Below are 25,743 nucleotides of genomic sequence, written 5' to 3' on the forward strand. Positions count from 1 at the left end.
AACTATTTCATCTGTTTATCACAGATAGAGTGATCCTATTTAGTACTATCTCCTCTTTTGCTATTGATGTGACAGAAGTATATTGAATACCTATTGAGTGCCTCACTCTGTAACACTTGACAAGCTTCTTTAGTCTTCTGTTGGGCTATTGAACAGTCTCTACTGTAAGTCTTAGGTTTTTGCTGTGGTTCTGCATCCATCTTACATATCTTTTCTCTTACTATTTTCTTGATCATCTTTTCCTTAACTTCAGAATGATTTCTGTACCAAAGGTGCCAAAATACATGTCTTCAGTCTGACTTTGCCATTTAGTTCCCACGTAAGTTTTGAGAAGTCATCCTTTTTTGAGCTTAGATTTTCTAATTTGTACAGCTAACGTGGGTATCAACCCTAGAAGGATGAAAAGAGATAGTGAAAGTAACTGGCTGCAATTTAGGTAAGTATAACAAATAGTACTGTTTTCATTATTATAATCAGTGTCTTCTGGACCATATTTCTAATGCTATTTATGTATTTATTTGATAAGGAATGTTTGTTGAGGGATGCAGTGGCACACACCTGCAATCCCAATGACTGGGGAGGCGGAGGCAGGGTAGATTGTGAGTTCAAAGGCAGTTTGAGCAACTTAGAGAGGCACTTAGCAACTCAGTGAATCTCTGTCTTCCTGCAAATTCCTAAAAACAAGAAAACAAAAAAAGAAAATACAAAAAGGGTTGGGGAAGTGAAGAAGGAGGAATGCTTGTTTCTATAGCTCCTGATACTTTAAATTTAGGATTTGCTAATTATTGATTTTTCATACAAGAGACAACAACTTTGATTTTTATATTTTTTTATTGATGGCATGATCTTTCTAATCTTCACATTTCAGAATCTTGAAAGTACCTTTTCTTTTCTTTTTTTTTTAAATCAGATTTCTTCAGGCTTTCATTTTAGCTTGTTGGGATTATTATGATAATCTCATAACTATTCTTCCATCATCCTTTAATATCTTATATCTTGCTGTTATGGATTTTAATTTTTTGGATATTTTTGATTTTTGTTTCTCTCCTCCCAAAATATATGTAGCCTGAATTTTCAGTAACCTCTTGGCCCTGCCTGCATGTTGCATTCAGAATTTGTCCGCCTTGCATTGAAGGTCCTCTACAGTCTATACTTAATCTGGATTTGCAACTTCTCCTTTCACATGACTCCTCCATGAATCTTCTACCTTTCAGCCAATCTCGTTCTCCTAAGAGGTGTTAGAGATTTGGTCTTCTAGATTTTTCCACAGACTCTTCTATCTAAGATTTTCCCTTTTTTGAAGAACTCCTGATTTGTGAGGCCCTTTGAAAATTTCACTTCATGAAAGCATTTGTAATTTCCCCCCAAACAAGTGTGGCTTTGAATCTTCTTTTGAGAATTCATCATCATGTCATTCTTAGTCTTTGAACTACTCCATATTGTATAACACTTCAAGTTATTGCAGAAGTATGGTTACCCCTTTCTTGAGATTCACTTGATCATTGCATTTCTGTTTCTTTTCATTTCTAAATCATATTTGAATCAGCCTCATCCCTGGAGTTAAAAAAAAAAAAGATTGTTGACAGTAATGTAACTTTATTTTACAGTTTTCGTCCATCCATGTTACTTGCGCAAGTAGGAATAGTGGCTTCCAACCAGTTCCTCTTTATTGAAAATATAAGGAACCATTTTAATACTCTTTTTTTTCCTTGATAAGATGTAGGAATATGTGTGGAGAGAATATTTCAGGCATTTTTATTTTTATCCATGTTAAAATATAGTTGAATGAAATTGCCTTCTAATCAGAAACTAAAATTTTATAAAAGTAGATTTACTCATTCCTAAAAGGGTATCTTTCCTATTCTTTTCTTTGAGTCATCTTCAGAAGGAAATTTCTTTTTGTAGTATGTCCATATTTTAAGGAATTAGACTATCAAATCCTTTTTGTATTAATAGAAATCAACCAATCTTTTGCTACTTTAATGTTGTCAACCATTCACTTTTTATGGCTTTTTTTCTTAAATGCCAGAAAATATAATGCAAAGCCCCACCCTATATTAATGTAGTTTTATAGTTAAGATTTTACATTCACCAAAGTCCAGAAATTTAAAGTTATAGTTCCCAGAAGAATCCTAATTCAGTCACATTGCATAAACTGATATTAAGGCTGAAATGTATCATCATTACAATAATGCAAAATACTCATATGCATGAGGACATGGTTATAGTTGCTGAGGGAACCATAATTTTGGATTTTTTGACTTTTTTGCACATAGAATTTCAACCATAACGTTAAGTTAATGCAGTTTTTTTCATTGACTCTGAGGTAATATATGTGCTGCTATATTTATCTTAAATATAAGTTTTTATTGGCTTCATTTTTTCTTCTGTATATCTGTAAACGTGTTCTTACAGAGATCTGCTGTCTCTGCAAAGAGAACTACCTAAGGAATATTTCTCTACAAAAATAATTTTTAGCCTCATGTATACTGATATTCTTTGCCTTTCTCTCTCACACACGTACACACAGAGACTCACACACTTATGTTACATTCTGGCACATTATAGAAGCAGGTAGCATACTCAGTACCTGCTGTTGAAAGTGTTGACGATACTGAATTATTTATTCTATCTTCTACACTATCCAAAATCGTTTTGGGTACTTTGACACATTTTGGTCTCTTCCATATGGATACTTCATGGTGGCAGAGTTGCCAGATGCTCAGGTTTTGTGACAGTCTTAGTTTTTCAAGGACTGTTGGAATATTCTTGGGAGAATCTCGCCTTGTTACTGATTCCTATGGAGTGGGAAAATACTAAAATTTCTTTGAAAGTGTTTTTCAAGACAAGGAGTTATTATTACAAAGAAGTTACTAGAATGTCCCATCTGAGTATATTTAAATATAGGGACTTAGTAAAGAAGCAGTTTATCAAAAAATTCATTTGCAACGAGCTGCCATCACCCTAACAATGGGTAATAATATCAGTATATATAAATTTGGGAATTAAACACAATTGGAAGTATTTAAGAATTTGGAATATGAAAGGTTTGCTATCATATAATTTCATCCATTTATTTATATTTCAGATTGCAAAGAGAAAGAGCTAGATGTCAAGTCTAGTTTATGTTTTTATCCCTTATCAAATAGACACACACACACATATGTATGTGTATATATATATATATATATATATATATATATATATATATATAATACATATATAATCATATATGTGCTGTGCATATATATTTATGCATATATTTATGTTAAATAGTTGCTTAATTCAATTGAATGTGGATATATGTGGATATATAGATTGCAGGTATTTGCTTTGCCTTTCCAGTATTAATAGACATGCACACATGTCTTTGCCTTTAACATTCACATGACTAGAAATTCATCTTTTAATGTATGTCTCATGTGGAGGCCAAGTCTGAGTGCCTGTCTTGCTTCTCTCATGGCATTTTGCATATTTCCTGGCATTCCAGACCATTTTGTACAAGGAGAGGACCAGGAAGGAAGGACAGGACTGACTCAGAAGGGAAGCCTCCTCCATGCTGGGGACTATATGTAAATGTCTCACATGTCATTAATGGCTCTTTTCTGCCATTATGACCCAGGACACATGATTCTCAGATGTGTGACCCTTGGATGTAGGCAATGGGACATTCAGATAACAGGGGATATCTGTAGCGAATCTCTAGTACATTTATACTCATATTCAAGTACTTTTGTCCACATTGAATGGAGGGAAGGGGTGAAACATGATCTAAGTGCTTTTTTTTTTTTTTTTGAGTGAGTGAGAGAGAGAGAGAGAGAGAGAATTTTTTAATATTTATTTTTTAGTTTTTGGTGGACCCAACATCTTTATTTATTTATTTTTATGTGGTGCTGAGGATTGAACTCAGTGCCCTGTGCATGCCAGGCGAGTATGCTACTGCTTGAGCCACATCCCCAGCACCTCTGAGTGATTTTTTTTTGTGTGTGTGGATGAACAGACTTTTTCTTAATGTAAGTGGAGAATGTTTCATACAAACTTCTAACTTTAAGTTGCTTCCTCTGATTGGAATTAGGAGGCCACGCTTAGGAGCAACCATTATGGTCTCCTTTCTTTTAGGAACTATATGGGCTCCAGTTTTGCCTTAACTGTTAGATCTGAGACAGGTGACCTCCTTTTGTGCTCAGTCACTTGGTAAGGAAGTGTGACCTAGGAAATGTGAATATAGTTCCTTCTTGCTGGGTATGTGTGAGTTTGAAATCTAGTAAGCTGTGTTAGGTGGGACTAAGAGAAATGCATCTCAGAAAGAAGCTACATGATGTAGGCTGTGAAGAATCACACAGATGCATCATTTAAGATCATCCTAATAGTATTATATAGATTGAACTTTGGACTTTTCATCTGTTTTCACCTCTATTTATGTGTCTATAAATTACTTTAAAAAGGGAATGATTATTTGAGTTGTGGTCAAGGAAAGCATATTTTTTAAAAAATGTTTTTGTTTCACTTATAATCACAGATATGAAACATTTAATTTTTAATTTATCCCATTTGATCTTTTAAAAAAGTTAGCTTTCAAATGTTTCCATTTTGTGATATAGATTAAGTAATTAAAATTAGAATTTTCACGGGATTTAGCAAATCAAAGTTTATAATAAGAAATGTGTTTAAAATAAGAGTATAAAAGACCCGGACACAGTCCTGGTACTCACACCTTTGAATTCTTTTCACTTCAAGATATACTATGTTATTGAAAACTTGGTCCTCAAACATTTCTTGAGTGCCTACTGTTTACAGTACACTTTGTTAGCTTTGACTTTTGTAATTAATTATCTAATGATACTCTTATGATGCAAGTGATGTGTAAAATAGCAAAACACTGGGGATACTCAATTATTTGCAGGAAATATTTCTCCAAATGGCATATTAAGCACCAAATTTGGGGATTATTTCAAAGAACTGTCGTGGACTTGCCAAAACAAACACAGGAGGAATAATCAAAACACAGAGATAATCTTTGAAAAGCATAATAAAAAGTGTTACTAATCAAATGGTAAAACAATATAGTAAAGCATCCTGGGAAGCAAGTTTAAAGCTAATTCTGATAAGCACTGAAAAGTTTAGTTCCTGGACCTATTATAAAAAGACTGAATATTTATGAAATATTTTGTTTTGTGTTTGATAGTTTTAAAAGTGACCCAGTAAATAGCAAGTCACCATATTTTCCCTTGTTAGCTCAGTTGTTACTTGGGCACCAAGTAAGTTTTTCTGCTTGATTGTCAGGAATAGCTTAGTTGATGTGCCAGGAAGCAGACATTATTATTATTGTTGTTGTTGTTGTTATTCATGTTACGCTTATTTTAATTATTACTGTGTCATAATACTCAAGCTTAAATGGAGGTAGTGTCCAAAAGCCTTTTTCTTACCCGTGTTCTTTCCCCCCAGACTTGTGCCTGAGCTGAGTTTTTTGTATCTATCTGAGTGACAGCATTCTGGCTAGACTGGTCACTGTGTTCTTATATATGTATAAACTTAGACAATGCAGGTGGCACGATGATAGAACTTGTATCTATTACCTTGGGTCTCCAGTCTTCTGACTTACAGTGTTTAGAAATGTACTCCAGAGACTCACAAGTGGCATGAACTAAAGGGCAAAGAACATTCCAATATAAAATGATATGCTGCTGTTAAGGAATAGTCTTCTACAATAGATTAATCATGAGATGAATTATAAATATTTCACATACTAATTATATTAGTTTATGGAGATAAAACACCATATGAAGTGTTCCCAGCACACTCAGCAAGTTAGATGCTCTTTGCATGTTAATCAACTTGCTTCTTCAAGGATGAGGATCATGAATCCCTGAAGATGACAGAAACTATTATCTTGATATTGTACATTTCTGATCTTTGTACCAGGCTGACACCTTCCTTTCCCCATGAGTTCCTTTTCTTTGGATCGGATCTTGAGTACTTCATATATTAGAATGGTAAAATGGAGAACAGTACTTGAAATATTATTAGGAACCCTAAGAAGAAAGTAATGGGCTTCGTCTAAAATGACATCAAATAAAACTTCCTAGAATCCTGTTGGGTGCTCAAGTAAGATGGGGCATTCATGCTTCATTTTTTTTTTTTTTTTTTGCATATTGGGGATTGAAACCAGTGGCACTCTGCCAGTGAGCTACATTCCCAGCCCTTTTTATTTTATATTTTGAGATGGTTTCTTTTTAAGTTGCCCAGGTCTGGTGATCATCCGGCCTCAGTCTCCCAAGTAGCTGGAATTACAGGCGTGTATCACCACACCTAGCTCCCATGTGTTTTATTAACAGTAGGAGAACTCTTTATTATAAATCTTGAATCAGCCATTTTCATTTTCTCAGTGTCATTGGGGAAAGGAATGCTTAACTCATTCATTCACCTATTTGGACAGTTATTCAGCACCTGAGTAGGATAGGGAACAGGAATGATAGAGGGCCTGCCCTAAGGGTGATAAGTGCTATGCTAGGGAAACTGTAGGATACTAAAGTAAAGAATAACACATTTAATTTATCTCATCAAGGACTACATAATTTAAAAGGAGGATATAAGATAAGGTAAATTATTGAGGAAACCTGTAAAAGAGATATGTAAAATTATCTAACAAACCAGAACCCATATTTTTAATAGACATATTTTGTGACCAGGCTCTTTGTTTTACTCCATTCTCCAGTGCATTTTCTTTTATTAGCTTATTATCCGTTATCTTTAGTTACTACTGGGCTTTCTCCTGATATTTAGCATTTGTAAAACCTGTCTCTGTATTTACCTCTTCTGTAGCCTCTGATTTGTTCTCTTCATTTGTGATAAGGATTATTGTCACTACCTATTAGTATATGGAAGCTATAACCCATTGAGTCACCAATAGGTGCTCCCTTTTAATTACCATACCAGACATTTATTTCTTTCTTCACTTGCAGTGCCAGCAAGTGCCTAACTCATTGTCCTGACTACCCCCATGGTATTTTAGTAGGTGGACTCCTTTGTGTTATTTAAGATCTTGCCCAGAGGGCATCCCCTTGGCAAGCCTTCATTGATGGTCATTCTCCTCTCCACAGTTTGTACTCCTACTGAGCAGTCTAGTCAGTTAGCAAATATGTGATAACTCAAAGAGGAAATAAAATAATTCAGGTTAGCCTAGTTCTTTTTTTACACCCTTTACATTCTTTTATTTTTCAAACACAGACTTTGTTAAGTACAGTTAACATAAAAACATTCAGGAGTGAGATGATTCATAATAAGTATGGGGAAAAAAGTACAGACTTTGGGTGTCCACCACTTGGATGTGAAACACATTTCTTAGCATTTAACTAAACCTTTTGTGTTTTAACTTCTTGATCAGTAAACCAGGGACATCACTATTAGGGTGGTGGTGGAGAAGATTGAGTAAGGTAATGTACAAGAAGATTCTGGCCTGATATTTGGTTGCCCTTTTTCCTTTAGAAATTATAAGCAACACCAGAATATTATGGTGGCTTAAGGAATTCATTATCAAAAAGTGACTATGGAAGTTAGGTGTGATGGTATACACCTGTAATCCTAGCAAGTCAGAGGCTGAGATGGGAGGATTGCAAGCTCAAGGCCAACCTCAGTAACTTAAGAGACTGTATCTCAAAATAAAAAAATGAAAAGGACAGGATGTAACAAAGTGGTAAGGTGACCCCGAGTTCAATCCCCAGTTGATAGGGAATGAAAAAAAAAAAAAAAAAAAAAAAGAAAGAGAGAAAAAAGTGATGAGGAGAGCCATGATTTTAAGTGAACTTGTTTTACCTCTTCTATATCTGGATATTTTAGAAGCCACCTCCCTTATTTAAGTGTGGTAATGACTGATGATGGTATTTTATTTTATTCTTTATTTTTCTCATTTTACTACCATTTTTCATGGCAAATAAGAATTGATAAACCATTTAATTAAGAATAAGAAGAAATGGAGAATGTTAGTATAATAATAAATGTACCAGTGGTCACTATATTGCTAATGGATAAAGTATAAACTTATCTTGCCTTCAGGTTGTTGGAAGACTACCTTTCCAATTTTATCTGATCGCTTCTCTTTCTTATTTTCCATTTCAAAATGTAACTTCAGCCATTTATTTTTCTCTTGTCTAACTTATTCAAATATCTCTGCCCTTTACACCAGAGACCTCAGGACTAATCTTCCTCTGCCTCCCCCAAATCCTGAGATATCCTGTTTTTTCACTCTTCTTTGCTTTTTTCCTTCCTCTGAACTGCCGTAGCATTTAGTGTCTCCACCTTTGTTCACTGCTTTGTGACTTTTTGTGTGTGTGTGTGCAGAACAGAGCTGTCACTTATCTTGTTAAATACTATTTAATGTTTCCTCAATTTATGACTTGTTTTACCAATTATATTGTCAACTGTTTTTTAACAGGGTGATATCTGGTACTTCTTAATTTCTCAAGTCAAGAGACTTCACAATACTCTGATTTGTTAACTTATTTGATAGAAAGTTTGAAATAGATATATCTAAAAATGTTCCAAGTGGATCATATTACCTTGATCTTATTAAACACACACACACACACACACACACCAAAACTCTTAGTAATGAATTCCAGGCCACAAAGAAATGAGCACATACATTAAAAATATTTAAATGAATGCAGTAAAATATTTAAACTTACAGATTTTTTTTTTCCCTCAATAGTAAGCCTACCCTCTCTTCCTCTCTCTTCTTTTCTTGTTAGGAACATAATTGCAGAGTGTCTTTTATGGATTAGGCACTGTGCCAGACATCAGGAATTAAAAGACTTAAGAGGTTGCTGAACTAATTTAAGAGAGACCTGTATTTAAGTGGCACCTTTAGCTAAAGAAGCTCAACAGGTATTACATAATTTGTCCTTTTAAGCATGCAGTAGATAGATGTTAAGAAACCAATTTTGTGCTGGAGTTATTTCCTAGGGGCAGGTTATATCTACACAGCTTGATTCCTTGCCTTCTTGTCAAGTGCTTTTTACACAGTACCCTTTTGTCCACTGTGCTCTTATAGCCATCATAGTAAGTACACGATGGGAAAATTATATGGTAGAGAAAAGCAAAACTGCCTGATTAAGTAATGCCATTTCATACTATAAGACAGTTTCGGGGAAACTGGATTCTCTTTTTTAACAACCTATAAATTACCCATCACAAGAACCTAAGGAATCAAATGACTGTGTTTCCTTTTCTTTTAGATAAGACTTCCATATTATGTTTTAGTTGTTTAGCAAATGAAAGCATTTTCTTATTTAGTGTTCTTAGAAGTTTTTGAAAATCCATAGCATTTAAACATGCAGTAGAAATGTTCTAATTAAAATGAAGAAGCTGACAATTAAAGCACAATTTTGTGTTAATTTTGTATATCAATGAATTTAGTATAATGATGGCTAATGAATATTAGAATTCAGTTGTATTCCTAGACAGCTTTCATGAATTAAACAATATGTTGACTCCAAAGACTTTTGAAATGTTTGAGATTGATTTTCATTTATGTATGTATGTATCATTGAGTTCCTGTTATATTGAAGCACTGGCAAGATACTCTTTTGAGTAATAAAGTGAAGAAAGCAATCACACTCTTCCCCTACAGTTTTATCAGAAAACCCAGGCAGGCCACTGGACATCATCCTCAGCCCTAGACATCTTAGTCAAAGCCACTGTCATTTCTTTTCTCCTTATTGTCTTCCCACAACTCTTTGCAATATGTTTTCCATATAGTTGCCAGAGTAAAGTTTTCTAGTATTAAAAAGTAATCTTAAAAAATCTTATAAAATACTAAAAAAAAGTAATGGAAATATAGAAGACTTTGCAAAACTTTGTAAACATATGAATATAAAAATCATACCCTTGTTGAAGATACTATTATATTCCATGTAGTCAAATCTATTAAAAATCATGATTCAGAAGTATTTTCAACATGGTAAAACAACATATTCTTAAGAGTTAAAATCAAAACAAAGTCTATAAAATAGATATACCTATTATAAAATAAAAATAATAAAATTAAATGCACCCAAAGTTCATATCTATTTATGTCATTTTCTAACTTAAAAGTCTCTTGTCTCTTTCCATTACTTTTATCATAAAATCCAAAATTATTTTCATATCTTAACAAGGGATCATATACTTCTTCAGCCTCACCTCTGGCCACTTCTTGACTGAACAAAGTGTTCTGGTGTCCTTGGTCTTCATTCCTCGGCCTGGTAGTTTTCTTCTTGCTTAGTATTTATTTTTTATTTAGCCTAGTACCTTGTAAACAGTAGGTGTTTAACATATATTTGCTAGATAAGCACCAAAATGTGAATAGTGGCTACCCCACTTTGGGCTGATTATAAGTGTCATTCATTTAATTTGCAGTTTTTTGTACTTAAAACATTTTTTTTGTATGGGGTATGTACTTTTTAATCATTACAAGAAAAAAATGTAGTGTCTTTCAGGATTGGAGAGTTTGGTAGTCAAAACTGAAGTAATCAAGAGAAACTTAGAAATTAGGTTATCACAAGTGGGTCAAAGATTTGCTCAGAAAAATCAGTTAGGCAAACAATTGCATTTAGGGTTCCATGGATAAAGGAGAGATGGTTAAGGAAAGCTGGGCTATCTAGGGCTGTGCTTTCCTATATGGTAGCCAATAGTAACATATGACTACTCATTTAAATTTAAACTTAAATTAACCAGATCAAATTAAATAAGGAATTAATTCCTGAACTATACTGGCTACATTGAAAGTACTCATTGCTATATGTAGCTGGTTATATATTGACAGTAAAGTTAGAAAACTTTTCCATCATCACAGAAAGTATAGAAGCTAGGATCCTGCAGAGTAGGTATTAACAAACAAGAACCCAAGAGAGAGAAGGAAAGAACAAAAACTTTGGTAATGAGGCTGAACAACATGAATCCATATTGTGAGTTTAGGTTATTGAACAAAGTGGCACAGCTGGAAGAATTGGCTCTTTTGTCAAAGGGCTGCTGAAGCCATACAAAAAAGTATTTAAGATGAGTTACACAGCTCAAACTGTTATCTGTGTTAAATCATATACTCTTTCCCCTTATGTGATAAATGGTTTCAGGAAGGAGGGGGCATGTTGTAAAGATTTCAAGGGGCAAGAGTGAGATAACCTAGCCCATGAAGGGTTACTCCTAGATTGTATGGGCAGTGACTGGAATATTGAATGTGTGTCCTCTGTATTTTTATTTCACTTCCTTCCATACTGTTTAAGATATAAATGTAGCATCTTGATAATAATGCTCACACTCCTACAGGACTTAGGTATATCTTGGCATCTCTTTTTACATAGAAATAGGGTGAAAAACAGACAACTGGGTTATTCAAACTGAGCAAAAAAAAAAAAAGAATACGATCCCTAATCTTAAATTTTATTGTGTCAAATTGTTTTGTATTCTTTAAGCAAATATGACTCAAATTATAAATACAATGTGAGCTGGAAACAATCAAAACATGTATATGGATACTATCCCAAATATGGGGAATGTTGCTAATACGCTTGCAGCATAGAGCCATTTTGGTTAGACGATTATAATAGCAACTTACTAGTACTTTGGGTGAAATGGTAAGCTAATGATGTAGCCATTAATTTGAATTTAGCAGACATTTTAAATATAGGTTTCTTTTACAGAGACAAAAGTTGCAATTTAAAGCTCTTTGGTGGTCTAAAAACAGCTTAATTCTGTAGTAGCATGGTAATAAGTACTAATCCAGCTTATACAGTGATTGTAGTATGTCATGTTTGTGAAAGATTGTCCAACTGCTTTCTCTGGGTTTTATGTTAATTTAAAAATATTAAACATAAAACCTTATAACATCTTCATGCTGAGATAAACTGTTCAATTTAACTTGCGCTCAAGCAGCAGCTGTCAGGAATTATCTTGTTCCTAGTGGTTTTTGCTATCACCTTGTGCCCTTTCCTGCCAGAGACACACTGTGGGATGATAAAGCACACCTTGTTAGGATTTATTGCTTAAATAACACCTGAGGCAGGGTGAGCATTGGTAGCTAGGGATTAGCTGCTGATTGACTGATGCCATTCATTGTGTAATTATCAACTTTTAAAAATTGATGGTAGAGGGAAAAGTAAAAATTGCTTATGCTTGCATTTCTTTTGTGGGCACTTTCATCATTTCTTTGGGGTGTCAAACCAGAGATTTAAGGAATTGCTTGTGGTCCAGTTTAAGCAACATTTTACAAATAATAAAGTCAAGAGAAGTACTTGAGTAATGATAGAGAGATAAATGAGTACTGTTTCAAGATGTATTATAAAATTACAGTTGATTTTCTTTTAATAATTAAACTGAAGGAAGTGTTAAAGTGGGTAGTCTCAAATGGTTAATGTTATAAAAATCGTCATCATTTCTCTTCTGTAGTGCATTCCCTTATTTGGGAGGTTTTCTTTGGAAGGTTTCGTTCTTTTTATGCATCAGCAAGGAGAGTGGGCATGTAGAAAAAGTGGAGTGAAGGACTTGCCTTGGCTCAACATTTGCTACTGATAGTCCACTCTGAAGAAAATCTTGACCTACGAATTGATGGCTGGATATGTCAAGAAACGTATGATGCACTTTTTTTTTTTTATGGAATGTAGAATTTTTTTTTTCTTCTACTTAAGTACTGTTCAGTTCACATTCCCACCAAGTCCATAGTTTTCTAAAGGTCTAACTCACCAAAAATTTGCAATAGGACAATGGATTTCATATATGGAATTTCATTCAGATCAGTCAATTGCTAAAGTACATTTGGCATTTCTCTTTGTAGTTGTATACACATGAATATTTATTAGCAGTAGTAGCATTTTTACTAAGTATTTTAAGAATTAGTTGCAGACATCATGACACTTCACATGTAAATAATTTGACATGAATATACTAAGATGACTGCAATAAAAGTATTATATTTAAGAAACTCGAGATTGATAAAAATCTTAACTTTCAGCCTATATTTATATTTTCCCTGTTTCCCTGATTATGGCTTTCATTTCTGTTTTTATCCTATGCCAGTATTCCACTCAATGATCAAACACTGGATTGTGTTTTGGAGACTCTTTATTTTCCTTTAAGTTAGATTTTTTTCTTTTATGACATTGATATTTTTGGTTATCCAGCTCAATTATTCTTTAAGCTGTTTGAACATTTCCTCATTGCCAAATTCAGATCAGGCATTTGCAGCAGAAATATTACATTGATGATTTTTACCTATATCAGTGCATCTTATTTGGGAATGCATGATTCCACCTTATCCGATTATTGATCATATTGCTTGATTACTTGGTTAAGTTGGTGTCTACCCGATTTCTTCATTATAAGAGGTACCATTTTTTTTCCTTTGTAATTAATGTCAGATAGGGGCTGATTTAATTCATTTTTCTGTTTTGAGTGTGAAAAACATTGATCTTGCTCAGGACTTAATTATTAAAAATGGGAATCATTGCTTACAGTGGTGTAGGTAGTGAGGAGGGGCAGGGAGAATAGGAGTAGAGGAAGATGACTCAATAAATAGACCCACAAGATGCCATCCATTCCCCTTTAAGGAAAGTATTGTTTGATTGAAATTAGGGTTTTGTGGTTTTCCTCACTAAGGATCAGATATGTAGGTAACTAAATATCTTCATATTTCAGAATTTTCAGTGTAAGTTTTAGAAAGGATTATACTTTGATGGTAGTGATGGGGATATCTTTGAACAAAATAGGGCATTTTGTGACTATGATTTTACTGCTTGCTTTAATTGTATCTAGCTGAACAGTTTAAAAACTAAATGTACCTCCTTGGTAATAACTTTTTTTTTTAACTTTAAAGAAATAAACCCTAACATTAGTGGAGCAATGTGGTTTAAAGAGGGATTATTAGCTTTTGGTCTTATGTGCTACTTGTGTGCCATGAAGAAGGCACTTGAATTCCTATTTATGATACATGCACTCATTATGTCATCATTCTTCTTGTGTGAAAGGCTAGTGCTGCAGATCATATAAACACCTGAAGTTAGCCATTTGGCTTGTCAGCAAGGGAGGATTTATAGTAGTTGTAATCATGGTAATAACAAGGATGATATTTTGTATTTATTAAGTACAGAAAAAAGCATTTGCAATGTAAGTGGTCCACAACCAACTCAGAGCAGTGTGTAATAAAAAGCACTTCAGGCTTAGAAGACCAGCAGTCTCTGCTTTGCCACTTCCTATCAGGGTGATCCTAGGGAAAAAAAAAACCCTTAACCTTCCTGACCATAACTTTTTTGGAATGGGAATTCAAGCTCTACGGATCAAATATGCTAATATTATATTCTAAAGGTGGCATTCTGTTAAATTGTGCCATCTGAATGTTCTCAGCTGCTCAAGGATGGTTTTCTTTTCCTCTTTTGTGTCCATTTGTGGTAGGCATTGCATTAGGGAAGCATTCCTAGCTTGTCCCAGATGATTAGTACTCCTTTCTGTTTGTTCCTCTGATACTTTGTGTATGTCAGTATCCATCCTGCTAAGCTGTTCCCCCCCCCATCTTTTCTGTTCTTCCCTTTTGACCATGTCACCTACTAGACATTTAAGTAAATGCTTGTGAAATGAGAGAGTGAATACATACTTGTTTTTATTTAAACACATGCATAGAGGTATGCTTTCAGTTTCATTTTATCCAAAGACAAAGAATCAACCTCCTTCACCTCTTATCTGTGCTTTATATAAGGGATTTTTAGATTGTATATCTGGTGCCATTAGCAGTCTAGTAATAGAGAAGGGAAAAAAATTAAATATAAGAATTATGGGATACTCTAAAAGGGGGGCAAGAAAATATGCCAAGAGAAAAAGACCATACTAGATAAGTCTACTGCATAAATCAAAAGGGTTTATGTCAAAACATGAACATGTGCCATTCCTACTTATATATTGAATTTCAGTAGTTGGTTGCATAAAGAAGTAAAGTGTAATGAAACTGGCAAGCAAAGTATTCCCCAGTCAGCCTTATCTTTGTTCCATTTGTCCTTCAGATAGAGCTTTTCTTGCCTTTTTCAATAAAATCCATCCAGGTTTTTTTTTTCTTTCTTTTTTTTTGCATCTCTCAGTAACTGAGCTGAGTAGACCAATGAGATTCAGGGCTTTTGTAGTTCTTAGCAGCTGCTTTTTAAGAGATCAAAACTTAGAATGCTGCTACATGGTATTAGGACTCAACTATTGATGTGTCGGGATATGTTTTGCTTGGGATGGGAAGTGGAAAGAGGAGAAAAGGGCAAAAGATGACCTCCTCAAGCATGCTTGGGACAGTAAACCCTAATTTCTTTGTTTCCTAGGATCCTCTTTGCAAGCTCAGTACTTAACCTGACGGAACTGACTGCCCTTCGGCCTGACCTTGGGAAATTGAAAAAGATTCTGTACTTCCATGAGAACCAATTGGTATATCCTGTCAAGAAATGTCAAGAGAGGGATTTTCAATATGGTTACAACCAAATTCTTTCATGGTGGGTATAGGTTGCATCATATTTACCCCTTTGCCATATTTTTCTTTATAGATGGTTAGCTTTTAAATATGGAGACCTACTGTATACTTACAAACACCTTTAGGGAGGTGCAGATGTTTGAATATTACTTTAATGGTACCAAGTGCTTGTACTTCTCTGGTATATATAAGATCACAGCTACTCCTTTTATAAAATATATAAATGTAACAATCTAATTATATGTTGAACTAATTATGTAACTGTATTTTTCACAACATTTAAAATAGATTCAAAAGGTTGACAGGGACCTTCACCGCTTGATCCCATGATTTATTGTTTAAAACATACTTTTAGAAAGGTCAGTTTGTGAACTCACATTTACCCATTAATTTCACTGTATTCAACTACAATCAAAATAGAAATTTACAGAGAAATAAAAAATTAAAATGTAATAGATTGGGAGATGTTGCCTCCCCTATATTTTTGGTTGTTTTTAAGAAAATTATGGAAAATGAATCTTTCTGTGTGTGTATGTGTGTGTTTTCCCCCACATTGAGTCTTCTGAAATGACACAGCCTTAAAATACCATGACATTTCAAAGGTGAGGGTCCTTTTCTATTGTTACTTCAACAAAGTATATCTCCTGATGGTTAGTTAATGAAAGAAGTTAATAACAACTCCAGAAAAATGGGGCTGCTGTTGTATCCTATTCAAGTAACTACAGGCATCAAATGGACTTGGTGGCAGGAATTGGATACATTTTGCTCACTTTTTTTTTTTTTTTTTTAACAATTATTAGCATTTGGGATTGATGATGTGTTTCAGCAGACCTTCAACTCTTGCAAGTCTGTTTCATTGTATAGTTGACATAGAAAACAACTATATGGTAATAATTCTGTGTTTTGAGCATTTTGTAAATGTTTTCCTGCAATCATTTTTACAGACTGCTTCAATTGTGAAGTAGCAGTGCTATCAAAATAGAGTGGAACTGCTTCATGTCAAATGTCTCATAAAAAAGCAACTGTTTTAAAATTTCATAATAAAATTAAAATACTTTATTTTATATTGAAACAAAGGAAAATATGTTTGAAAAATGAAAATAAAATCATTTTGTGCTTTATCAATATGGAAAACATTTGTAATATTCCTATGATTTCTTGAATTAGCATCATTCTTTTCTTCAGATAGCGTGCGTTTATTACCCCTGAGAAAATACTGGGGGCAAAAATTAAGTCTATTTTTCCTTTTATGGGTGGCTTTAAAGTTAATGGAAGTTATACCCATTCATATCAGGAAGCAAATGTACCAAAAATAATATTTCTGTAAACAGTTTTGTGTCTTTCACTTAGCATAGACTAGATTTTTAAGAATGTAAGTGGTTGGGTTTTAGCTATCTGCCCTTTGAGAACAGATATCTAAAACAAATTTTACCTTACTCCCCTCCCTTCCTTTTTAAGAAATTGGTTTTACTCACAGGGAATGAGTCTGTAAAAGCTTGCACACAATTTTTCAGCATTTCTCTTCTTAAGAGGGTAAACTGATAGACAAGCTTGGAAAGAAAGAAGTGAACTTCATCATCATTTGGCTTCATAATGGGAAAAAAATGGCTCACAGTTGTCCAGAGGAAAAATAAGAGTGTCAAAGAACAGTCTTGTTCTGATTCTCTTCAAAAAGTATGACTCCTGTTTTCTCAAATGTTTCTTTAGTTTTCTTGCTGACTTCTGCTTTTGTTGGCACTGTCAGATTTCTTCCTTGACTGTGTGGCAGTTAAGGATTTTAAAGATGACTGACATAAGCACTCACCTTAAACAGAGGTTTCACTAACCCTCTGACTTATGAACACATGTCGTAACTGTATATTATGACCTGTGGGTCGCTATTACAATATGTGACATATGGTGAAAACAGGCTAGCTGTAAAACATCCTTCAACTTTTGGGATATTATTATATTGGTTTCCTTATTGCTTAGTGTCATGTCAGCACTTCTATGCTTTCCTTTGTTTTATCCATGTTGCAGACATTCCTGTTCCCCCAGATTTGCACCAGGTAAGAACTTTAAAACAAACAAACAAACAAACAAAAAAACTTGTATGCAAAAGGAATTTTGGAGGAGAGTTGTGGGGGTGGCAGGATAAGATTTTGCTCATTGATTTTTTTCATTCTACTGTGTATTAATAATAGTAAATCTGGCTGTCCCAGGAAATATGGTATAAATGAAATTGAGGATTTGGTAAGGCATTCCTATCCTATGTATAAGCGCTACTTATTTTATTGTGTTTTACAGTCCTATGGACTTTAATGTTTTCAGTGTTATTGATCTGTCATTTTCAGGGTGAAATAAAATTGCCGTATCTGTTTATCTATATCCTTTTTTGGAAGTGTTTGGATGCATTTCATTGAGATCCAGTGACACTGAATCATTGGTTAAATGATAAGAAGTCATTTTAAAAAATCCAAGCAGTGATTTATTAAATCAATTTGATTCATTAAAAGATCATACTACACATTCAGGTTCTATCCAGCTCATCCATGATTCTCAATTGTGTTCACTCGTGTCCAAGAAAATATTACAGGCAGTCTGAAAACTGCCGACAAGCTTATATCACATAAAATTTGCTTTCATATTTTCCTCTTCATTTTTTTAGCTTTTCCTCTTTAATATTTTTATTAGTACATTATAGTTATACATAATAATGGGGTTCATTCTTTAAAAAAATCATACATGCATGGAATATAATTTGCTACATTTCAGTCCCAAGTACTTTGTCTTTCCTTCTCCTCCTACCTCTCCCTCACATTTTCTTATAAAAATATTTTTATGTTATTTTTGTAAAATATTGAGGAGCACAGTGTTATTTGTGAAAAGCAATAATCAGTAGTATATTTGTTTTGTTTAATTCTAAATGTTGTGGTATTGCGTTCATTGTATATATAATGAGTAGGACAAATGATATGGATTTCTAGATCCATTTCTACTAATTTGTCTACTTCTCTAATGACCCCAAATATAATATAGAGAAATAAGTTGATTTGTAGAGATACTATTGCCCTTCCCATGTAATTTCAGAACTTTAAAAAACATAACAGGTTTTTTTTTTTTTTTTTTTTTTTTGCTATTGAGGATTGAACTCAGGGGCACTCAAAGCACTAAGTCCATCCCCAGCCCTGTTTTGTACTTTATTTAGAGATAGGGTCTTACTGAGTTGCTTAGTGCCTCGCTTTGGCTAGAGGCTGGCTTTGAACTCATGGTACTCCTGCTACAGCCTCCAGAGCCACTAGGATTACAGGCATGTGCCAGAAAAACATAACACAGTTTATTGAAGCAAAATCTAAAGCAGAGAATACACTTACAGACTTTGACCAAAATGTTTTGAAAATACCCCAGCCTAGCTTGAATGAAGGTGGCAAGAAGTCCAGCAAACATCCCCTTCTTAATATTACAGTATAAAACAATGTATATCACTGACAGAGAAACTCAATCTTGGCAGATGGGCTACAGTTAAAATGTTTTTTGTTTTTTTTTCTAAATTAAGTATTGTTGGTAATGTGGAAAGTTCCTGGCATTATGGGGAAGCATGTTTTGGTTTGAAGTCCCATGTGATCCCACTGAATCATTAAATTTGCCTGTTGTCTTTCCTCTCTGTTGCCACCAATCCAACTTCCCATGATACAACACTAATGAAACTCACTTATCTATTAATAGAGACATTTTGAGAGATACTGATGGGAAGTGAAGTGTTCTTTGGAATCCTGAAGCACAATGTAAACTATAATTAATACACAGAGGTTTTAGGCTTCTAAAAATTTCTCTGAATGAATCTGAGTTTATCATTTGCATTTATTTATTTTTTCCTTTAAAGCCTGGTGGCTGATGTGGTGGTATTCAACTCAGTTTTTAATATGGAGTCATTTCTCACTTCCATTGGAAAATTTATGAAGCTGATTCCTGATCACAGACCCAAGGATCTGGAAAGCGTCATCAGACCCAAGTGCCAAGTTATTTACTTTCCCATCAGATTTCCTGATGTGAGCAGGTCAGTGTGTTTGACTCTGTTCTCAATATTGTATCATAAATTACTTCTCAAATGTATAGAAATCAGTGTTTTCTTCCTGCCAATTTTAACATATTGGCATAAGCGTGGTTAATAGAGAGTTGAGTTCTTTCTCACCATACTGTACTTTATGGAGATTTTCAATAAGTGTATGTCCATTGGATCACTGGGTGGTTAGTTCAGACGTTGAATTCTTCCTTTCTTTACTGTTATTTATTTCCCAAAGTAGGTTGCTTTGGCTTTTAAAACTTACTGTCATGTTTCTTTGTTTGTTATTTGTTTAAAAAGTCATTGTCAAGCATATTTGTCAACTTTTACATCCAGCCTTAGAGCCACTGGTTTAAATGCATAATAATAACTCTTTAAAAAAATAAAACCTCATTTTCTGGATGACTTTTCAGTTTCACTGCTATTTTCCTCTAATCTTTTTCTTTCTTCATTTTTATTATTTATATTATCTTTATAATGAGTTAAGCCTTCCATATTGGGTTGCCAATATACTTAATTGACATTGCTCTTTCTTATTTGCTAAGGACATTTTTTATTACTCTTGTTACTGGGCCCACCCTGAATTAGCAATGGATGATGTGACTCTAAGGGAACATTCTGGAATCCCTTTTCACTTTCGATTAAAACCTAGCAAAACTATTTTTACTACTATCAGGAGTATTTGTCCTATGTGAATACAAAGTTGTTGTTTTTTTTTCTTCAGTGGGACTCACACTAGCTGGTTTTGCTGCTGTTTTGTAACTGCATCCTTAGAAAAAGTTTGGGGACAGCTGTTTCTACCCCATCTTTGCAATGAAGGCCAGAGATGATTTAATGTCCTTAGGTGCTGTGCAAAAGGTCAGCATTAGCCTCTGTGTTCTAGATTTACTGAGTTCACCCAGATTTTGCTGTAGGGTCAGTAGTCCTAATCTGCACTCCTAATGATGATTTATGTGAGTGTCTTACTAGTTAGTATTTCATCTACAAAAAAATCTCCCCATACCAAATCAAGTTAATGAGTCATAAAATTCAAGTTAGACCACCTTGCCCAATCCTTACTTTGTGCATAGTAGAAAACAGAAGCCCAGAGAAGTAGAGACTGTCTTGCAATCACCCTGTCATTGTCACAGACTGGATTAAGTTTAGCTTCCATAACTTTTGATTCTAATTTCTGTTTAATGTTAAAGCTTCCTGTCATTATTGGTCATTTATTAATAACATTTCATGATTTATTTGCCTTTTTGATAACTATAAAGCTAAATGCAACCATAATGACAATCAGTTTTCAGGTGTGTGTGTGTGTGTGTAGGCATGTGTTTTCATATGTGTGTATGTGTGTATAGTCATATCTTCATATGTGTGAGAGATTTGTTCCAAGACCTAAATGCCAGGGATATCAAAATCTGCAGATACTCAAGTTCCTTATGTAAAGCGGCATAGTATTTATATTAAAATATATACATCTCCCCATATACTTTAAACCATCTCTAAATTCCTTGTAATACTTAATACAATATAAGGGCTGGGCAGATAGTGATTATATGGCATTAGTCAAGCAATTACAACAAGAAAAATGTCTGTGTATGCTCAGTACAGACATATTGCTTTCTTCCCAAATAATTTGTATCTGCAGTTGGTTGAATCCCTGAATGGGGAACCCATGGATACAGAGGGCTAACTGTATGTGTGTGTGTATGTATTTCTGTAGACATAGTTTTCTTATGTGTGATGGGAAAATTCAATTATTGAAAACTCTTATTGTTATACTTTACACTTATTATTCACTGGAACACAGTTATGAACCTGAATTTTTAAAATATTGGGTTTGTTTTTAGAAATAAGTTTTTAATTTGTTCAGAGATAGCAATGTACGTGTGTAGGTGAGTAGGTAGTTATAGCTCATCTTGTTACTGCTATAGGTTTCCAAGTAAATAATGTGTTTTAAAATTCATTTACATCTGATGTTTCTATAACATAATATGTTTAATACACCTATGGCAATTGAATAGTTTATTAATTTGAACCATATTACCATAAAGGAATCTAGCTAAATAGAAGAAGGTTCAGAAATATTGTGGCCAAGATAACATTCATAAGCAAGGTCTTAGCCCAGAGTGTTATTTGAATTATTTTCAAATGGTAATTTGCTTTATACAACCCAAACTCATATAGTGTAAGTAAGTGATTATTTGCATGAATGACAATCATTCTAATGCCTGCAGTTTTAAAAGCTTATTATTTTGTTGAGATGTTGAAAAATATTTAGCAATTCCAAAGGCAAAATAACCAAGGTGATTAAAAAAAAAAAGACTTCTGAATGCTTCTCTCTCTCTCTCTCTCTCTCTCTCTCTCTCTCTCTGTATGTATGTATGGGTGTGTGTGTCTATTTAGTCACGGTAAAATGGATTTAAATAAAAATAAAGCAGGGGGCTTAGTGGTAGAGCTCTCACCTAGCACATGTGGGGTTCTGGGTTCCATCCTCAGCACCACATAAAAATAAAATAAAGGTATTGTCTCCAACTACAATTAAAATATTAAAAAATAAAGCATAAGATGGAGTTAGATTATTAATATAACATCCTGTATGTAATATAATAGATATTAATCAAAGAAGAGGAAAGAGCTACTTTCCCAGCAAAAATAGTGAGAATTGATACAGTTGATGTGTGTTGAAACTCAGAGGCACTCAGTATTATTGGGCTTGTGATACCTTCTGTTATCTATTGCTCTACTAACCCATCTCCTGCCTTACTTCTAAAGTCTAGAAAAATGATAACAAGAGAGATTATTCTCTCAACAGCATTTCATTATCCATATTAAACATTTGGGGATTGGAAAGCTCTTAAATACTGTTGTCACATGTACATCTATTTCAGTCTTGACTCCCACTTTCTAACTCTGTGATTTTTGCCAGACTCAGAATGACCCAGAACCTAGGTTCTTTTATAGTCATAATTACGTTTACCTTGTCACTTTATAGGGATGCTTTAGAGAATAAATGAAATGATGTTTGCCAAATGTCTAGGATAGTGCCTGGTATGAAACAGACCCCCCAGTAAAAGATTATTTTGTTTTATTAACTTCCTTACCCCCACTAATGTGTAATTTGGCACATCTGTTGTCTTCTGCATTTAGTGAGTTACTCCCATTCAACCTCCAGACTTCTGTAATGCACACAAGAAAATAGAGTACTACTCTGCCAAAAGGTCAGTCTAATACAAATAGAGAGGTTGGTTTATTTGTTTTCTTGTCACCTCAACTGAAATATTCTTTGACCTTAAAGAATGTACCATCCATCGATTAGGTGAACTTTTTACTTTCATTTTGTTCTTATTTCTTCCTTATTTATCCAGCTTAACTTCCAAATTCCTTTATCATATTTATTGTGTTGCATATGATCTCAAATCTTTTACATCCTTGCTTCACTTCTCTCCCCAGGTCTGATTAAATCCATTTCTTCACTTACTTTCTACCTGCACTCATGGAACTAAAGATGACTGGAAACACACAAACAAACAAACAAAAAACATCTATCTGTACTTTTTAATGTGCTCTGAATTTGTATTCCTAATTCCACACATATCCTTTGGGCTACCTGCACACATACCATACTTCCACATGTTTAGGTGGTAAATCATTCCTTCTCTTTTTTTTCCTTTCCTTTCCTTTCTCTCTCCTTTTCTTTTAGAAATCTCCAAGTCTTCTATGTTCATTCTCACTTGATGTTTGAGACTATAGAAGCAGTCAGAAAGAAACTTCTGTATAGTGACACAGTGTCTGCCCATTTGTGTACTTCTGGGTGCAGATTCTCCCTCCTCACACCTGTTGCTATGGATGAATTGCCCTTGGTTCAAGCTAAGGACGCATCTCCACTTCTTTGAGAGAACCCATGTTTCTCACGTACTCATGGCCTATTGTTTCAGGAATTTTTTGTTCTATGTTCTTCATTAATAATTTTCCTCTTTTTTTGAATCATTACTGTTTTCTTTTTCCTGGTTTGTTCCTATTAGTATATAAAAAACTCTACTGTTTCTCATATCTTAAAAAAAAAATCCTCTCTTTAAGAAAAAAAGAAAAAAAAAAAGAAGCATCTCTCGTGATTCCATTTCTCCCTTTTGCTAATGCCTCATGTCTCTACTTCTTTTGGTAGCAAAACTCACCAAAATTGTTGTTTATACTTATTGCTTCCGATTTCACTTACACTGTATTCTGTCAGAGCTGTTAACACTGACTTTTTGTCAGGGTCATCAATGAGCTCCATACCTGTAAATCCTTTGGTCAATCCTTAGTACCCATCCTTCTTAATTTACCAGCAGCATCTGACACACTATGGCACACTCTTTAGGTGGCTTCACATGGGCAGCTCCTTCTCAGGCTCCTTGGCTAGTTACTCCTCATCATCCTTACTTCTTAACATGGGCTGCCTTTGGCACTCACTCTGTCTGCTTAAGGAGTTGTTGGAGGAAAAGCCCAAGATTGAAATGAGAAGAAAAGATAAGATTCATAAAGTCAACAATGAGATGATTATTCTGTGCAACAAAAGGAAGACAGTGTAAAGAGATGATTAGAAGTGAATTCAGAGCATTGAGATTAAATGGGGTGATGTTTGAAAGTGTCCTTGAATTCAACAATTTAAGAGTCAGTGGTACCCTCCACCTCCTGAGTTCTTTTAACTCGCAAAAATATTACATGTATATTTCTCTCTTTTTTTTTTCCTGGTAGCCAGAGAAATATAGGTCTAGTTGTGATATCTCTTTATCTCTGTCTGTCTGTTTCTCACACAAAAACATATACACACATGGACATACACACAAACAGTTCCTCATTTTATGGATGAAGGGACCAGTGTGGCCCAGAGAAGCTATATGTCTCCTTACAATCACACAGCTAAATACAGACAAAGCAGGAACTAGAACTCATATCTCAAAATCTCCATCTATTGCTCAGCCCACCACTGATTGTTAATGCAATTTTCAGAGGTCTTGATTATCTGATGTTTTAGCTGACAGCAGATTAGCAGCACCAAATTGGGGGTGTGATAAAGGCAGGCACACTGACAGCAGTAAAAAGTGACAGCTGAGTGACAGCTTGACAACAAGGGAGGAGAGAGATAAACTATTTAAAAAAATATATGGGAAGTGAAAAAACATAGCAGCCTGTAGCCATTCTATGTCAGGTTAACCAACTCTGCACATCAAATAACCCCTGCAGACATTTCTCCATGATTGTACAGCTTGTACATCAAAAGGATGACTATGATTTATTAAGAGAGATTAAATGGTAACCAGTAAGTTTCATTTTAAGAATGTAAGGAAATGTGTAATCCACTTTGGGCAGCAATTATGAATGACAGCAAGTGGAGGTAAATATTATCCCTTACCCCTAAGATATGCATGAGGTATTTTCATCCAAACAATCAACATCTTAAGGTCTTTTTGTGCAGTTGTAATATCCTTAAGCTTTAGGTGACCAGAGGATATTTCAATATGCTCTTTTAAGATCTCCTCGATTAGAGTTTTGCCACTGACTGTATCTTCCTTTTCTGTCGGGTTGCGGAAAGAAACTCCTTTTGTAGTAAAGGCTTCTGGGATTGCCAGGTGATTGATGGTCAACAAAGAGTGTTTTTTCAGTATTATTATTAGAAGATAAATATCTTCTCAAACTCATTAAGAAGATATCATTTACTGGAATATATTACAAAAGACTATTCCTATATTAAAAGATATACATTTGTTTGAAAATTTTTCAGTTTTACTATGTGTTTCAAGGCCAATTTCAAATGGAAATTCTTGTTCATAAGTGTGTGATATAGAGATAAAAATAAGGAATCCTGCAGCCTGCTGAGGTGGATGTTACTGAAAGTCAGTATTTCTTCACTCCATATCATGACTGCTAGGAAAACACTAGCAGTCATAAGAAAATTTCAAATGTCTAGAGTTTTGTGCGAGTCTCAGTTGTACAAAATTGGAATATCTGAAGAATTTTCAGGTTGCTTTCTGACAATCATCTTTAGAAGATAGAGCTAATTATAAAACCTATCCTTATTGAATATTACTTTAAGCCCTATATTGTGCTTGGCATATGATACACATTTTAACATTTTACTTTTTCTACAACTTGAAAAGTTATTTCCAATTAATAGTTGAAGAAACTGAGATATAGAGAATCTAAGTAACTTTTGACCATGCTCACATGTATGCAATATAGTAAAGGTAGAACTAGAAATCAAAAAATG

The 25,743-nt window shown here is 34.2% G+C and overlaps 1 protein-coding gene across 7 annotated transcripts in view; it reads left to right on the top strand.

The window, feature by feature from the left end:
- Qtman (queuosine-tRNA mannosyltransferase) overlaps positions 1-25,743 on the top strand; it is a 369,524-nt gene that overhangs the window by 154,072 nt on the left and 189,709 nt on the right. For all 7 annotated transcript variants that reach the window (XM_076866170.1, XM_076866174.1, XM_076866171.1 and 4 more), the window contains 2 exons: positions 15,321-15,488; positions 19,329-19,502. In XM_076866170.1, coding sequence (XP_076722285.1) covers positions 15,321-15,488; positions 19,329-19,502 — 342 coding nt within the window. The remainder of the gene's footprint in view (positions 1-15,320; positions 15,489-19,328; positions 19,503-25,743) is intronic.

The sequence above is a fragment of the Callospermophilus lateralis genome, chromosome 9 (assembly GCF_048772815.1).
Source record: "Callospermophilus lateralis isolate mCalLat2 chromosome 9, mCalLat2.hap1, whole genome shotgun sequence".
Classification (NCBI taxonomy): Eukaryota; Metazoa; Chordata; class Mammalia; order Rodentia; family Sciuridae; genus Callospermophilus; species Callospermophilus lateralis.